The sequence below is a fragment of the Hevea brasiliensis genome, chromosome 9 (genome assembly GCF_030052815.1).
Source record: "Hevea brasiliensis isolate MT/VB/25A 57/8 chromosome 9, ASM3005281v1, whole genome shotgun sequence".
Taxonomy (NCBI): domain Eukaryota; kingdom Viridiplantae; phylum Streptophyta; class Magnoliopsida; order Malpighiales; family Euphorbiaceae; genus Hevea; species Hevea brasiliensis.
Window position 1 is genome coordinate 96,959,904 of NC_079501.1, and position 17,988 is coordinate 96,977,891.

General features: G+C 31.4%; 2 protein-coding genes across 2 annotated transcripts; both read right to left on the reverse strand.

Annotated features, from left to right (window-relative positions):
• Nucleotides 1-1,563: 1,563 nt before the first annotated feature.
• Nucleotides 1,564-10,338, reverse strand: LOC110650666 (4-hydroxybenzoate polyprenyltransferase, mitochondrial). Its single transcript, XM_021805746.2, has 9 exons — nt 9,701-10,338; nt 9,062-9,197; nt 6,807-6,928; nt 5,546-5,615; nt 5,297-5,446; nt 4,591-4,726; nt 4,393-4,489; nt 2,496-2,567; nt 1,564-2,027 (listed from the first exon to the last, which is right to left on the reverse strand). The coding sequence occupies exons 1-8, from the start codon at nt 10,132-10,134 to the stop codon at nt 2,501-2,503; spliced, it is 1,212 nt and encodes a 403-aa protein (XP_021661438.2). The 5' UTR covers nt 10,135-10,338; the 3' UTR covers nt 1,564-2,027; nt 2,496-2,500.
• Nucleotides 10,339-11,956: 1,618 nt separating this feature from the next.
• On the reverse strand, nt 11,957-16,451 carry LOC110650667 (protein phosphatase 2C 57). Its single transcript, XM_021805749.2, has 11 exons — nt 15,984-16,451; nt 15,405-15,533; nt 15,190-15,292; nt 14,864-14,974; nt 14,308-14,387; nt 14,128-14,181; nt 13,277-13,393; nt 13,074-13,128; nt 12,782-12,814; nt 12,643-12,689; nt 11,957-12,218 (listed from the first exon to the last, which is right to left on the reverse strand). Exons 1-11 carry the CDS (start codon nt 16,292-16,294, stop codon nt 12,095-12,097), a joined length of 1,164 nt encoding a protein of 387 aa, XP_021661441.2. The 5' UTR covers nt 16,295-16,451; the 3' UTR covers nt 11,957-12,094.
• Nucleotides 16,452-17,988: the final 1,537 nt, after the last annotated feature.

The window sequence follows — 17,988 nt, forward strand, 5'->3', positions numbered from 1 at the left end:
GATCACCATAAAACAACAATCACAACAATATCATCAAGAACAAATGCAATATAAGGCATGCCTAATTTTCACTATATACATATATGTATAAGTGATACATGAGCATGTCTTAAATATGTAAAAATATTGAAATTATAAATAAAATCAATATCTACTCACTAATTAACCGAAAGTCACTGCAGCGGCTAGGCAGAGGAGGACGGCTGACTCGACTCACCTAAAAATCATATCACAAATTTATCAATATTTACTTAAAGCAAAACTTTAAAGAATCAAAGGACATCTTAAGTTTTGCCGAAAATCTGATAAAAATTCTCCTAGACCTAGGACCTACCCAACCTGCAAAATGATCTAAATAACACTTCTACATCACATATATTCACATCTCATCAACATCATATGGTCTCTCCTATACCCTCCAAAATAGTAAAAAATCATATAATTACACAAAAAATAATTATTTAAAATTTTGAGATATTACATTTTCACTTTACTTTTTTACCCTAAATTGGGTGTAGTTAGATGGCCTGCTGTCTAGTTTTAATTTGAATCTCTTATACTTTCTTAAATTTAATAAAAATAGTTATTTTTTTTAAAAAGAGTACGATTATAAGATGGATATTAAAAATTATAGAAATAGTTAAGTCAATTAAACTAAAAATGCCAAACATTTATGTCGATTCACACTTATATCCATAACTTTTAATTTTAATTTATATAAAATGGCCAAAATTTTCAGATTTGTCAAGATTATATCGAAAGGAGTAAAATTAAATTTAAAAAGTTAACAATAAATTACAATATAATACTTGAAACTTTATTTGATTAATAAATAAAAATTTTAGATATAATTATAATTTAGCGTAAACGATTGACATTTTTAATTCATTGATTAAACTTTTAATATTTATTTTTAATTAAAACTTTATACTAAAAATATTTTTATTAATTTCAATTAACATAATTATCTTTTTGAATCAAAGTCAAATAAATTTATGTATCTGAATATAAAATTTAAAAATAAATTACCTTTTTACAAAATTTAAAAAATATATATATAATTAAAAAAATATACCTCATATTAATTGTAACATTCATTAAATAAAATATATATTTTATATATAATTTATTTTAATAATATATATTTTATTTAATAAATGCCACATTTCATAATAAATCAAACTTAAAAGTAAATTTAAAAATTTAACCGAGACTTAAGTAACTTTTTAAATAAAATTTCTCAAAGGCCAAAAAGGCCTTTTTATTTTATTTTTTTTTTCTTTAGAAAAAAAAAAAGTAACATTCCAACCAAAATATTTGTAATCCACAAATTAATTTGAAATCTTTTCTATATGAGAATTCAGCTCTGAATTCAAAATGACTTGATTTAAATTCATCCAAAAAAGACAAAACAAAGTTAACCCAAACCAATTCAAAATTGTTTGGTTATTTTAAAAATCTTATGAATAAAATATATTAAATTTAATTTTAAATTAATTTTTACTATCTTCTAACTAATATATTTAAGTTTTTTTTTTTTTTTTTCTCAATCAACAGCAGCAATGTCTTAATACAAAGGATCAATCACCCAATAATCAGAACAAAACTTTGTAAGTTCTGATTCAAAATACATGTGGAAATTAATGATCTCAATGAAAACAAAAACAATGGCCAGAAGATCAATCATAATTTCAGCTAATATGACAGAATGGCTATTCTTTTCTTTCTTTGGTTAAAAAGCTAGAGACCTCTGATACACATTACAGTCACAGAAAGGCAGAAACTATGCGGGAGCATGAAGTTAGGAAGGCAAATATCAATCAATGAGAATCCAGGAGTCTGCACATTGAATCCCTTCACAAATTAACTTTGAATGCCTTCCTGTTTGGTTATCCAGTTTGAAGATTGATAATGGGTTAGTCTCCCAATCCCATTGTCAGTTTCTGATACATTATAATGGAATAATATTCAAAGCTTGTTCAAAGATTTTCTGCTGCTTGTTTTCAAAACAACGTTGAAAAGTTCAACTGCAACACACCACAAGACACTGCATAAGTCATCCATAGTTAAGATATAGATTCCAAAGGCATATAGTAGAGCCCATGCTTTTGTTGTCCTTTTTTGCATTTAACAGAAGAGGCATATGCCTCATCAACTCTGTTTGGAAACCCCATGGATGCTCATGTTCAATTCAATTAAATTCTATATTGACCAATTTGTAAGTATATCAAATATAATTTAGTAAAACCTCAAAAATATAAGTATTACAAGCAATTCAATTGCATAGAGATGAAATGTTCATGTCCATGACACCTGTGATTTATAACCATGAATCATCTTTAGCATATGAGAGAATGAGAGAGATTGATTTTTGGGTTCCTTTCACCACAGCAAAAAATCTATAGAATAACCAATTTTTATTTTTTAACCTTGCCTAGGAAACCAAAGAGCAAATCTAGAATACACAGGTTATGTTCAGCGAAAGGTAACCATACCTCTATCACAAGTATCTACCAAACAAAATCCCGCTAAAAATTAATGCACCAAACCATTTATTTGACACAAACCTGCAACCAAGAAAGAACATTGAAAGAAATATCAAGTTAAATAATAACAGTTCAAGATGGGAAGAGTTTAAAGGTTAAATAACTAGTGATATAGGATGAGCTGGCTTCTTTTTTTTTTTTTAAGATAAAAGAAAAATACTTAGTTAATAAAGAAGATAAAAATTATGCAGCACCATCACCAACCATATTTAAAATTAGTCCAGACACTCAAAAATTCTGTGAAGGGAAAAACCATAATGGAGCCAGAAAACTATTTTGTCCTGAAACAACTACAAAGACATATTGTGGTTCTTGAAAATTTGAGTATTTCTCTCCAATCAAATACTCCACATTACAGCAAAAACTGCATGATACCATGATCTCTCAGCAAAAAGACGTATCAACTTTTCTTAAAAACTGGCAAATAAAAAAATTCCAATTATACCAAGAAAGAGCATAAAGAAGAAAAGAAAAAAAAAGATATAATTATCATAATAATCCAACACTAATATTATATTTTATGGGAACAGAAATTTTATAGGATAAGTTATACTCTTAACCTAACCAACACAAAGCAATAAGTGACACGTGAAAACAATGACATATTCATGTATCCACCTCCCCAAGTCTAATGCTCCCAACAAAGCACAAGATGATAGAATGCTAAGCAGGTTAACATCAGTAGGCTCACGTTTCCTTGCCTGCAATTCGCGAAACAATGACAATGCCTCATTAGGCCAGCTACTTCAGCATAACCCATAAGCAAGGTCCAGTTCTAGGGTAAAAATTTGACAACAGAATCAAAATTAGAAGTCCTGATTCCTTTAGGAAAATCAAACAGCCTCTAATATAAGGTTGTAGCCTCTACAGGCATATTTGGTTTTTTTTCTTCTTTGAACTAAATATTTGGTTTTTGGGCTGAATTAATCGTGTTGGGCGTCAGAAGCCTAGGGTTTTACATAACTCACATAACTGACATAAGAGAACTAAACTCTACAAGAAAAACACCTATAAAAACCTGTCTAAATCTCAGAAGCTGCAATATTCAGTAGATGAATTAATTTCAGCAGCAATAATTCTAATCTCATGAGGAATGAGAGATATATGGCAGGTGAAGAGCATACGTCTAGATCTTGTTTACATTGCATAGAAATCATTTTTAGATATGATCCCCGGCAATTGTTTACAGTAACAACAACTAAATCTAGAAGATCCATGGCTGCATTAAAAAATCCACAACTAACAAGCGTCAGAAAAATATAACAAAAATAGAAAGTTAAAACCCCAATCAGAAGGATAGAAGTGTATGATACTGTAAAACTTGAAAATGAAATTTGCACCACTAAATAAAGGAATCACAAGCTATAAAAAAATACCATTACCTAATCTCCAAACTACAACTCTAACTCCAATTGTTCGTCAATTAGGCCCACAACTAAACTAATCCTGGCCTTATGAGGGGACAAAAAAAAAAATCTAAGTGCAAGTACTTTTCTTCTCGTATCTTCCACATCAACTATTAATTCCCATAGAACCAGGTAAACCACCATCTACCATAAACATTAGCGCGCTATAGAAGGAAGGCATACATATATTTTAAGTGTGTGTGTGTTTTCAAGCAAAGAAACAAGGGCGAATTCAAGCCACAGGAAGTGACAATAGTTTATGAACAAAAGCCAGTTGCCAATCATGTAATCCAAGACCTTCACTAAGAGATTTATGCAATCCTTGCTAATAATTGAGAGAATATATATATATATATATATATAATTGAGAGAATATATATATATATATATTAGAGCCAAGGAATCAAAAAAATCACAGATTTAGTAAGCATTATACATACTTTCTGTTGCAATCAGCCCGACAAGATAGGTCAACTGTCCATATTTGCCAAGCTAAATGTCCAGAAGCAGCTGCCAAAAATGCATAAAACGGCCATCCTGCTCCAAATTTTATTATTAAAAAAAGAAATAATTACAACGGGCCAACTGAAGTCCTGGGTGGAAGTTAATCATAAGGAGATTAGAAAGAAGGCAAATACCAATATTAGCATTGACTCCACTGAGGGCAAGACTACTAATGCATGCAATTCCAAACCCAGTGATCCATTCCTTTGTTGAATCCCCAAATCTCAGGGCAGTTGATTTAACACCCACTTTGAGATCATCCTCCTTATCCTAAACACATGGCTATTGACTTCACTTTTAAAAGTAGCAACATAACTATTCTCCATGAGAATGTGGAAATAACAAAATCTTTAAATTACTAGCATAAAGAATGAAACAAATTACAATTTAAAAGCACCAGAATCCATAATCTCCCTAAATTGCGCTCCAAGAAAATATACAGTAGCATCTCAATGTCAATATTTTTAAGGCAAGATCACCGAAAAAAAAAAATCCAACTCACTGAAATTGGGAAAAAAAAATATTTTTATTCCTGGCTCGAAATAAAATACCATATTCTAATTGCTTTGTCTTATTTTTAATTTTATGAAAAAAAAAAACTAACCTTTGCACATTTTTTTCAATTTTGCCAAATCCTTTTAATTTTATCAATTTTACTCTTCAACTTTTGACATCAGCAACAACTTTGGACAACTCATTCAGATTGAACACACACACACACACACACACACATATATACACCAGCATAGTGAATTCTAACTTCTAACAGGTCAAAACTTTCTTGCATGATGAAGTTGGAAAACAAAAGGCTAACAGTCATCTTAAAGCATGTTGTTCTACCTGATGTGCATATATTGTATCATACACAAGGGTCCAAAATACTCCACTCATGTACAGTGGCAAAACAATAGCTGGATCTAAACTTCCCTTAATAGCAGACCAACCTAACAAAGCTCCCCAGTTAAATGTCAAACCTAGATAGGCTTGAGGCTGCATCACAAGAGTCACATTTAATAGAGACATAGATTACTTTCACAAAACTTTCAATCATAAGTCAATAATAAAAGAGGAAAAAAATGTGGCTGTTACCCAGAATGTCAATCTCTTCATGAGGGGATAGGAGAAGACTAGCAACAAGGATGAAGCTCCCAAAATGCGGCTGTTGGAAATTTATCTATCAGTTATTCCAGATAATTAAGCAGGTTGATACATATACTGATAAAATTGATCTAAATTGATTGTAAACAATATGCGAAAAATGAAGATAAGCTCTATGTAACATGCAATATCTGTTTGAAATCATTTGAAGCAAAACTACCAAGCCAAATGTCATGATCACAATGTCACTAATGGAATAACACTTTTAGTTATTAGAAAAATAGTTACTTTTAACTGATACTAATACAAATAACTATCTTCATTCTTGGTTATTCTCATACATAAATTGGGGAAATAGTAAATTAATTTGCAACTTCCAACAAATGAACATGCTTGAATGCCACATCTCTAAGTGTCTCCTAATATCTTGACTATCTAGATTTTACATCAATCTGGCCAGAAGTAGAAAGACAATAATCTCCGCTTATGATATTATATCTATGCAGATAATTTATCATTACTTTCCATTTGCACCTGATCATCAATAATATCAAAACAATAATCTTTCAATTTGAGCTAATTATTGACAGTAACATTCAGACGCAGAACCAGTAGGTCTTATGGAAATTCTATTTTATTTCAGAGGACACCAGAACAAACGATACAAGGAAACCCTAGTCCGATATTAAGTTGCTTTCTCTTCTTTCCTTTTCTGTTTTCTATTTATGTTGCTGTTGTAATCATCTAATTATTATACTTCTCTTGATTTATAACTCCCTAGTCCCTACTAGTTTACCACACTGCAAAACAACAGAAGACAAGATAGGAGGCCTGACTGGATTGGAAAATTTGTCATTTTATGGTTTTAGTTTGGTTGAATTTGGATTTGTATCAGACTATCAGGACTACTAGAAAAGAATTTCAGTAGTTGCCTGATGGCTAATTCTGATATCTTGTAGGAAGTCATATCCGATCATAAAGAAAGGAAGAGGAAAAGAGATTTTTTTTTTTTTCCTTTTTTTTTTAATGAAACACGGGTACAACAAAAGGCAGCATGACATACAACCAGTGCATGTGAGGAAATCCACAAAATATACAACATTAAAGGCATTCATAGAGAACAAGGAAAAAAGATTAATAAACCAAATTAATTGCACTCAGATTGTTCTAAGCATCCACAGCTAGGAAGGAAAGTAATTCCACAAATAAGGCTACAAAGTGTCTACATTTCCCCAAAGATGATGGCACTGACCTATAATCATTTAGTTGAAGGAGAATTCCAAGACCCAAGAGCAATTGAAAACCAAGAAAACAACGCCCTTGAAATGGTGACAAAAGACCACTTGCAACTGGTCTCAACTTTGTACGCTCCACCTGCATTCAAAAAATTCTCATATTAAAAAAAAAATCAAAGGAAAAGTTACTGATCAAACCCATCCAGAAAATTCAAAGCTGGACACTTTATCATGAAAGCACACTAACATGGATAGAAGAATTTAATGTTGCTTACAAAACTAAACACCAGCTATGTCAAAGCAAGATGGTTGAAGTGGAGAACTGAGACGCATTGTAGGAAGTAGTGATCCAGCAAAAAACCATGTCCCATGCAAGTAATCTGGGCAACAACAAGCCTAGGACGTGTAACTGGCTGCCCAAGGCCATTCTCAGGCCATGTTTTGGTTTGGCCGAGATTCCACCATCAGCTGTTGTTTAGTCTTTCTTGAATTGTTTCATACTTTATTTAGGACTTAGTTTATTTTCCAATTCTAATTAGGATTTATTTAGTTTCCCTATTCCATCTAGGATTTAGCTATTTTCCTTTTTTTTTTCGTTTTTTGAATTCCTTATTTATTTTTAGTTTCTTTAAACTTCCTAAATTGTAGTTCATACTTCTACTAGGATTGGGAGATCAAAACCTCTATAAATACCACTTAATTCCATGTATTAAGGTTTAGCTTTCAGTTAATAAAAATTCCAAGAAGCCAATGAATGAAAAGAAGGAAAAAAATAAAAATAAAAATTCCAGCAGATATTTCCTCTCACAGACTTGTGAGAGAGTGTTCTTTGAGAAGCTTGCGTCAAAGTGTACTAGAAGTCCTAGCGAATCCACCATTATAAAAAGTTGAACACATTGAAGTAGCAGAAAATAAGAAAGCAAGGGAAAGATTTAGAATGACATGGGGGATGTAAAGCAAGAAAATTTAGCAGCAATTTATCTTTCTAAAAGTGTGGCCCCAAAGCCAACAGGAAAGCAGAGAATGAATCCACATAGTCAATGCCAACAAAAAACTGGAATACAACTTAGTTGAGTCGAGTTAAAGAAACCAACCTGACATAGGCTAGTGCTAGGAACCACAGATACACATACTTTTAATATTTCAATTCTCAAAAAGGAAGGATACAATACTCAACTCAAGCCTCAATCCTAAGTTGGATCATTTTCCTTATTCTGTTCCATTTAGAGAACATTTATAAAAATGTCTTTTTAATTGTTTAGATTTAGAATATATTATTGCAAGGAAACAATAAGGCATAGTGCGCCACACCATAAAACTGAACTCAGAATCTGTTGGCTTATACGACAAGGGCACTTTTTAATGTCGAAGGCTCCAAGCTAGGCATGCACTTAGGGAGCCCTATGTCACCTAGGTGAATGTGTCTTGCTTAAGGGCTAAAAAGCATGTCCTCTTAGGTGCCTAGCTTCTAAGGTGGCCCTTAGCTATGATTTTAACAAGACTAAGGTTGGAGGGGGAGAGGGGGACTGAGATACAAGTCATGAAGGAAGAGGACATGGAAATAACATGAGAAAGAAAAGGAAGAGTACTCCAATAAATTTTAAATTAAAATAGAAATTGAGAAGAGGGGAAATGTAAAAAAAAAAAAAATAAAAAAAAAAATAATAATAATAATAATAATAATAATAATTGGCATATCCCCCACATGTTGAAAGTTGAAAAATACCAGTACCATTCAAGCAAGCTCCACAAATCTTTAGAAATAATAATAATAATAATTTTTTTTTTTTTTTGGGCAGCATATTCACATATCAAACATGCATTTTCTAACATATATTAGGCTTATTTGCATATGCTACAGATACAATAGAGATATAATAAAGGTAGAGGCCCAGGAAGTATCTAGAACAACATGAAGACAAATAAAGTTAATAAGTATCTCATTCCACCATAACCTTTAGCTTTTGTTCCAAGAAAAGCAGGAGGTTATTACAATGATGTTGTTTGGCCCCTTTTTCCCGTTTTTAAGTGGAGGCCAAAAGAAAAATTCAAACATATTAATGTTGAAAGTCATGGTAGCTGGGTTGGAACCATACTCATAGAAACCTGCTAACTCTAGAGAGAAAAAAAATCCAAAACTCTAATACCTTGCAATATAATCCCAGTCATCATGCTTGAAGCACAAATCATATACATGCAAACTTTAATATAATAAGCATTTACAACTAGCGTAACCACTATATGCTAGGAAACAATAAGAGTTGATATTTACCTTGGTATCAATATCTCTATCAATGAGATCATTTATGGTACATCCAGCACCCCTTAAAAGCAAAGCCCCGCAACCAAATAAAGTCATCATCTTAAAATCAGGAAGGTGCCCTGGGGTTGCTGCCAACGTAATCGACCTAAACAAACAAGAATTGATTTTTATGCAAGCAAACTATGATCTATCAAATCACAGGGACATTACAAGTTTTTTCTTGAACCTCACATGAGCAATATGTGAACAACATTAAAAACCAACCCAATGTAACATTAAAATATAAACATCACCTAAATTGACATTACAAAGGAAAGCGCGGCCGGTCATTCAAAAAAGTTTAACTCTTGCGAAATTTTAAAAATAAAGACATAGCCATTTAGAGTGCATTCTAGCCTCTTCCTTTAAACAACACACTGAAAATGAAAAGGTTAATGGATTAATGGATTTGGTGCTGCAACAAAACAACCAATGCTGTTTGCAGGGAAATCAACCAAGAATCATGGGCATATACGTCATATCATCCCCTAAATGGCAAAAACAAGACGAGGAAAATCCCAATTCATCTTTAACTAAAGAAGTGTTGAAGATTCAAACGTAAAGAGGAAAACTCAAACCCAATCATCAAATTATTCTCAATAACCATACCACATACAAGGCCAAGCAAGCAGCCAAGTTCCTATCGGCTTATCAAGTCGAGCAAGCCGTGCATAAGGGCGAACCAGTCTCGGCAAGTACAAATCAATCCAAGACACCTCTCCTTCTTTCGACAACCCTCCATTCTCCCGATTATCCTCGTTCTTCGAGCTCGACAAAGTGGAAATTCCTCCAACAAACCTCAAATTGGAGAAATTAGAGTTCAGATAGTTGCGGGAAAATTCGAAATTCCTCCAGTAGTAAGATTGAGTAAATGGGTAAAGTGTACGGATGATCTGGTTAGTTTTAGGGTTTGGTTCTGATGGGCGACTTGGAGAGACGATGACTATGTCGTTGAAGAGAGAAAGCGAAGAGGAGAGAGAGGAACTGAGTAACCTTCTAGTGGTGGTGTTGCGTGAAGCGCGAGAGAGCAAAAACGACAACATTTTTGAGCTTATTGAGGGAGTGTTTCTGCTAGAAAAACAAGCAACACTTGATCAGGGCATTGTTGATGGAGAAGAGAAAGTAGAAGTGAGGAAGGGAGACTGGGAGTGCAAATGACCGCAACTATGACCGGCCAGGGCCGGTTCAAAATTAAAACCGGATCGGAATTGGATCGATTTAAATCAAACTGAAATCAGTTAAAGTTGTGAATGTCTTGCTTCGTGACTGAATCAAATTGAAATAAGTCCAGTTTATCTTTATTTTTGTATTTTATATAAAAAAAATTAATTCATCATATTAAAAATAAATTTTTATTTAAATATTTTTAAATTTTAATAATTAAAATCTTATTTATACTTAAAAAATAATTATAAATAATATTTTTTATCTAAATTTTCAGTTAGATTAAAAAAATAGTGAATTATTTTTAAAAAAAATTAAATATATATATATATATATTAATTTCATATTATAAAATACAAAATACAGGGATGAAAACATGGACTTTTAAAAATATAGAGACAAAAGTGTTAATATTAGATAATTCAAGGACTAAAAAATAATTTACTCTTAAAATTAAACCATTGTGTATAATGAATTTGTGAGTTGAATCATTTTTTTTTTACTTCATATTTTGGATATAATTTATAATTTTCAATAAATTAGTTTCAAAATCAATAAATCATAGTAGATTTTAATTAAAAAGCTAAAAAGTGCCAATACATTATAATATAAATTTATATTATATCAATGTGAAAAATAAAAATTTCAAATTACTTGTTTTTAGATTACACCATTCTGTATTATTTCAAATCAATTAACCAATTAATTTTGGTTACGTGAGATGTAATGGCAAAGCATATTTTTAATTTTTTTATTGTTTAGTTATATATTTTTTAATTTTTTTTATATTCTTAGATTTTTACTATAACACTAAATATAAAATTATGCTTTGGGTGATAATATCGATGGTACCGAATGGGTTGAGATGGGCTCCCTATATTGCCATGCAATGTAACTAGGTGGAGTTAGATTCTCTATAAGATTTTATATTTTTATGTTATGTGTTTGGACCCTAAGGTTAGGCTTGATTATAAGCTTTGTGAATAGAAAGATTTATTATGAGTTTTGAAGGCCTGATTAAAGCCCTAATGTTGGTTTAACCCACATAATTGGATGTGACAAAAATAATAATGGGATATTCACATAATTATTTCATTATAATCGTTGAACATAATAGAATTCATCACAATTAACGATTATAATAAAATTATTGTATATATATCCGTTTTATATTATGATTTTTTTCGTAAAATTGGGCTCTTCATCCCCTATATGGTATTAAAATGTTCGTAATTTTTTAATTTCTAATTTTTTTAGTTTTATCATAGTTTGAGTTGAATAAGTACTAAAGCGTCCTAAATTTTTAAACTTTGCTTTAAGTCCCATTAAATTATGGCACCTACCTCATTCTAGTTATGTTATTCATTTTTATAAGAAAATGGATATTTGAGTGCCCATAGCACATATTGTGGATAAAAAGAGAGAGTGTCGATTGAAATAATTTGATCATATTCAATATAGAGTATTAAATGCCTTAGCATGTAAGTGTGACAAATTAGTAGTGGAAGAAGTGAAAAAGAAAAGGTAAAGATTTAAAATGACACAGAGAAAAGTAATATTAAAAGTTTATAATTTTTGGATAGTGATGCAGATTAGTTTTAAATAGAGCTAAATGGTGAAAAATGATCCATATAGCTGACTCCAACTAATTTGAAAACAAGTGTTATCAACTAGTTCTTTTAAAGTACAGGTAATAATACATAATCAAAACAATAAGATGTTTACATTCATTGGATAAGGCCTGATTATGCCTAAATTACAAGCATGTAAAATGTTGGCATATACATGTTTATTTGGAAATCTATGTTGGTTTATATACATTGCCAGAAGCTATCAGATTTACAAAGAAAGCTGATATGACAACCATATTCCAAGAGACACAATACCTACAGTGGCAAAAGCTTGGCCCAACTCATAAAATAAATTCTGTTGTTGGAGTGGCAAAGTTTGCCAATCTGTTTGCCTGTGCAAAATTTAAAAACAAGAAAAAAAAATGTTAACAAAGATTTTCCAAATCAGTTAATAATTAAATGGCAAAACAGATAAAATTGGTGTAGTAACTGATGGTTGTGGTTGATTCAAGTAAAGGCCTGTTTGGCATTGTTGTTTAAGCTGTTTAAAAAAGCATCAACTTGAATATGTTAAGTACATGCCATTAAAGTTTGTTTTTCACAGTTTAAACTACTTTTCTTTTTCCTAGCTATATATAAAATGGTGCTTTTTTCCAACAACACCTTCTGCTAGTCTGAAACACAATGCCAAACTAGCCCTAAGGCTAATGCATTGAAAATTATTAGTATGCGTCAGAGGCTAACTCAAAGTATTGAGCAGAACTCAAGCTCAGAAGCATAATGGTAAATATCATGCAACTACAGATAGATGCATACCCTAAATCAGCGATAACAATGCTGACATTATCTTGCGAACGTAGATCCTGCAACATAAGCAACTTTAGGTTATAGAACTGCTTGAGTAGAATATTAACTATACTTTAGAATAAGACTACTTGTCCATGTAAATAATTACCAGAGCTGTTCGTGCAAGTTCTTCACATGCTATCTGAAACCAGAACAAGAGGAAAGTTAGCAATGGAAAATGGTAAAAAGATCACCTATAGAATATCGATATTAAAACTGGGTTCTCAGTTTAGCACAGTAACAGAATTTGTATTTCTTGGGTCATTGGTGATTTACACAGTTGGGGGCTCCTATCCATTCCCCAGTCCTTATCTTGGCTCAGTAGGATTCAAACATGAGAACTACTAGTGAAAATCTTAAGACTTGAGGAATGGATAATTAGTAGCAAAGAAAATAGCTACCTGAACATCTCCATGTTGCCGAAGTTGATTCCTAACAAAATTAACTGCATCTGAGCTGAAACAGAACATAGCAAACAAAACTAGGCATGACACTCCTCACAACTTAAAAAAATAATAATAATAATAGTAGCAGATAGATATTTCTGGGTATTTTAACAAATGGCCAACAGATATAAGAGTCAAAGATCGATGGACCAACAAACCTGTTCATGTAATCCCATAAACCATCAGATGCTAAAATTATAAATTCTACATCTGAACCCAGAGCTACTTGAAAAACATCTGGAGATGCAATAACCAAGTCCCCATTGAATTGCACTCTGTGAAAATGTAACAGCAGGGACCTTATAAACAATTTTGCAAGCTAGAAATTGACTCAGTTTACATTATATGTATAGGAGGAACAATCTAATTTAAGCTACCTTCCAAATCCTTTTCACATGTCCAGGATAAGGTAAAAAATTTTCAGCTTGTAAAGGTAGCTAAAAGCATATCAGCACATGGGGCATTACATTTGCAGTTGCTCATGCACATTCAAGAAGTGATAAACTATAACTACGAGTGAAAATTCAGTCTCCTCATGTGATCAATATGACGAGCAATAAGTTTTGCCTCATACATATGCAGTTAATAAAAATATAACTTATTCCCCATGCATCCTTCTGTAAAATGGAACTGATATGTTGGCTTTGAACTAGTCATTTGGAAGATTCCAAGCATAAAAGCACCAGGAGCATCAGGTCCAATAGTGAAATCCAAACAGCATAAGATTTGCATTTTCCCCTGAAGTATTATGCCCTTAAAGCTGGCATCTGTGACTTCATAGCCATAGATGATCCAAAAACACCAACTATCTCATTTTTTTTCTAAAATTATTCAATATTATCCAGAATGCTTCTAATTGTGCTTAGGGTGATTTACAAATTATTTTAACCGATGAACTAATCCCTAAGGCACCCACATTATGGAGAAGTAACTTAGCATGCTACCAGGTGGGGGGTGGGATGGGGGGGTGGTGGCGGCGGGGTGGGAGAAAGAAAAGCAAAGTTCCTACCGAGAACCAAATTTTTCCGACCATCTCCCTTCTTCAACTCCTTTCTGCACCATCCTGTACAAGTGTAGAAAACATTGTTAGGACATGAATTATACTAGTAGTCCATATACTTATATATTATGCAGATGCAATAACATATATTTATGTTGAGAATACTAAGCAGGGATAAAAAGGACTGACTCATTTTTCTTTGTCTTGAACCTTACATCACCAAAAGCTCGTGATACTGCTATATCTCCACAGATTCTTCCATTGACAATCTATATAAATTGCAGAAAGAATCATCATTAGATCAGCTATGTAGGTTAAGCAAACAGTGGAGTTTCACATTAGATTGCCCATGACATATGGCTTTTATTGGGACAATATATTCAAGACAACAATTTAGGGAAACTGAATCAAATTTAATCCAATGTCCAAGCAGAAAACAAATGAGGATAGTCAAGGACAATAACATTTTCTTACATTATGATGGTCTGGTCTTTAACCTAAAGATATAACAGAAAGCAGTTCTGCTAATCCCATGTGAACAGAACCCATGTGAACAGAATAAGGCAATAGTAATCATCATGTGATGTCAATCAGAACAGCAATAAAAATTTGTTAAGCATGAAAATTTTTCTACAAAGATTTCTGCTTGTATAGGAATTTCCAATTTTCTCTTCAATGTTGGCGAAATGAGAATTAAATAAGAATTTGACAAAGCAAATGGAAAATAAAGAACAGAAAAACACACCCATCCACCTGCTTCTCTGATTCTTCTGATTTCTTGAAGAGAGGCCTTGTTGCTTCCAATGGGTCGATGGGAATCAGTCAACACTTCTGCTTTTCCAGAACGAGACAGGACCTGCATCAGCATATCTGCTAAGATGATATGAAAAATTACATAAAAGCTGCTCCTAGGCTGACCACCTTAAAATGTTCTAAGTTCCTCACTTATCTCTTATGTCTTCTTGGAATTCAAAGGGAATGGCATTTGGCAGAAAATAACATCACAAAAATGGAGGAAACAATCATTTGAGTCGATGAGAAAAAAAAAAAAAAGGAAGTCAGGATTATTACTGCGCATGAGTCACCAATATGTGAAATGATGAGAACATTCTTTCCAATGAACATAACAGTGGCTGTTGAACCAGATTCATCTTCCTCACCAATCGTTTCAAGCCTTTACAAAATGAAACACCATCCAAATCTTAAATCCAATCATATAGAATATATAATTACACCATGACTACTGTGCTCCTATTTTTCTATGCTCAAAGAATGTAATGGCTTACCAATTTAACAATTTTGCATCAACATCTTCAAAAACCTCTTTTATAGCGTTTCTGATGACATTGAAATCTTTTCCACTCAATAGCAAACCACCTTGTAAAGCTGCAACAAACTCCTTGTATAACTCATCCCTGTAATCAGAGATCAGAAACAACACTTAAGAATTCACATATCCCCATACACATAGATGGGCGCAATTCCTCCAAGCTTTTATGGATAGAACGTCCAATTTTCTTTAATTGGAATAATCCACATTCAAGTATAACTTATAAGATTTTATCTAAAATTTTGATTGAATTTTGATAATATTGGCGTCAATTATAACCAAACTTGTAAGAGCATATGCAAAAGCAAATGTGATTCTCGAACTACGATGTCTAGATGACATCTAATTTCATTCCCATCTCATTTCCAAATCAAATCAAATGTGTTTGAAGCGTACATGTTTCAATTAAAACATCATATACGAAACAACTCATAAAATATCAATAACCTTTCCCAAGTGAAAATACTAAACAGCAAGGAAAAAAGGAAAAAAAAAAAGATTAATTCAACATTAAATTCCAACTATTGGGGCAAACCTGAGGAACTTGACAGAAGAGATGCCACCATGGCCATCAAAAACCCCAGCAAAGGAGAACCCATCAAGGCCATCTGATCGAATGATAATATCATCCTCCATCTCTTCACGAGGGCCCTGCAAGCTTGCAGAACCCCACCGGATCCCATCAACATCAGTTAAAGAAGACGGAGCATCTATTGCAATCGCGGAACATTGGCTTTTGGCTCTCACTGGAAGCAAATTGTTCTTGGTGGAGGATTTGAGGTTGGAGGTGCCACAGTGGAGCTTGGTTAGAAGGAACCTCTCCAACTGGGGGCATAGCAATGCCATTAACCGAGTTGGGTCACTGAGTTGGAACGAGTTTCAGGTGAAGTATCGTAGAACAGAGAAGAAAGGGAGGTAGTGCAGTGTTGTGTTGGGCGGTGGTGATTTTTGTTTGGTAATGAAGGATAAGAGGATGAAGCTAAACCTCATAACTGATTTAACGATTAGATTCCCACATATATAGTCCACAGTTATTAATGGAAGTGTATGCTTTGTTGGACTAGGGCCACGTGTAACTTGCCCACTGGCCATAATGGCGACGTGGCAAAATTCTTGAATACAGTTAAACCAGCGGGAGGATCTGTGGTCATAATTTGCTTGCTTAGGAAAAATTATTATTTAATTTTTTTTATTTTTATAAAATTAATTATTTAATTTTATATTTTAAAAATATATTATTTATTTTATATATTTTATTTTTATTAAATTATTTAATTTTTTATTATTTAAATTATTATTTAATTTTTTTATTTTAAAAAAAATAATTAATTAATTATTATATTTTAAAAAATATTATTATTTAATTTTTTATTTTAATAAAATTAATTAATTGATATATATATATTTAAAAAATACAGTAGTTTGAAAAATATATTCTTAAAAGAAATAAAAATTTTACTATACAAAATTAAATCTGAATTTATATTTTTTTAAATATAAATCTTTTGAACATTGTTTTTGTCTTTTCTCGATTGAAAATTAAATTTTCTTAATTATTTTAAAAAATTTAAGAAAATTAATTAATTTTTTTATGTAGACAATTTATATCATTTTTATTAACATATAAAAATAAAGAAAGAATAAGAGAGAAATATATGAATATAAAGGATAAAAATATAAAGATAAAAATATAAAGAGAGAAAAATAAAAGAAGATAAGAGCAAAATAAGGAGAAAAAAATTATGATAGTTCGGTATAAAAAATGATTATAAGATTAAATAATTAATAGAGTTAAATTACAATGATTAATTAATATGTTTTTCTAAAATATAGAGATTAATTAATTAATTTTATTAAAATAAAAAAATTAAATAATAATTTAATCAATAGGAAAAAAAATTTATAAAATAAAAATAAAATATAAAAATTAAATATTATATTTTTTAAAATATAATAATTAAATAATTAATTTTATTAAAATAAAAAAATTAAATAATAATTTACCTTAAATAAAATTATAAAAATATATAAAATACTTGAAACATTTTAACAAGCGACAAATCCCAAATGGCTAAATATTCAATTACATGCTTATAATTATTGAGATATTTAATTTTTATTTAAATTAATTTAAATATTTTCAATTTAATTTAAAATTTTTTAATTTAATCTAAAAATTAATAAAAAAAAAGGTTAAAAATAATTAAATTAAACATTACACCGAGCATTACAACAATCCCAAATTCAGGCTTACTTTAAAAGCAAACCCTGATCCTAAACCATTTTTTCAGACTCGGACCATATGGAACCCAAACCCATGAACATGGCTAATTGCAACGGTCTAAAATTGCGGTCTCACATTTAAGTGAATGAGAGCAGGAAAAAGGCCCAACAATTCCTGCCCAATAATCTTTACAGGTTCAATTGTCCAAGAAAAAATTTCAATCTGCAGAGAAGGCACATAAAAATCCCCACCAGTTTCTTTTCTGGATTTGAATGAGCTAAAATCACTGGGGAATAAGCGTTAACATGCCTTTTGC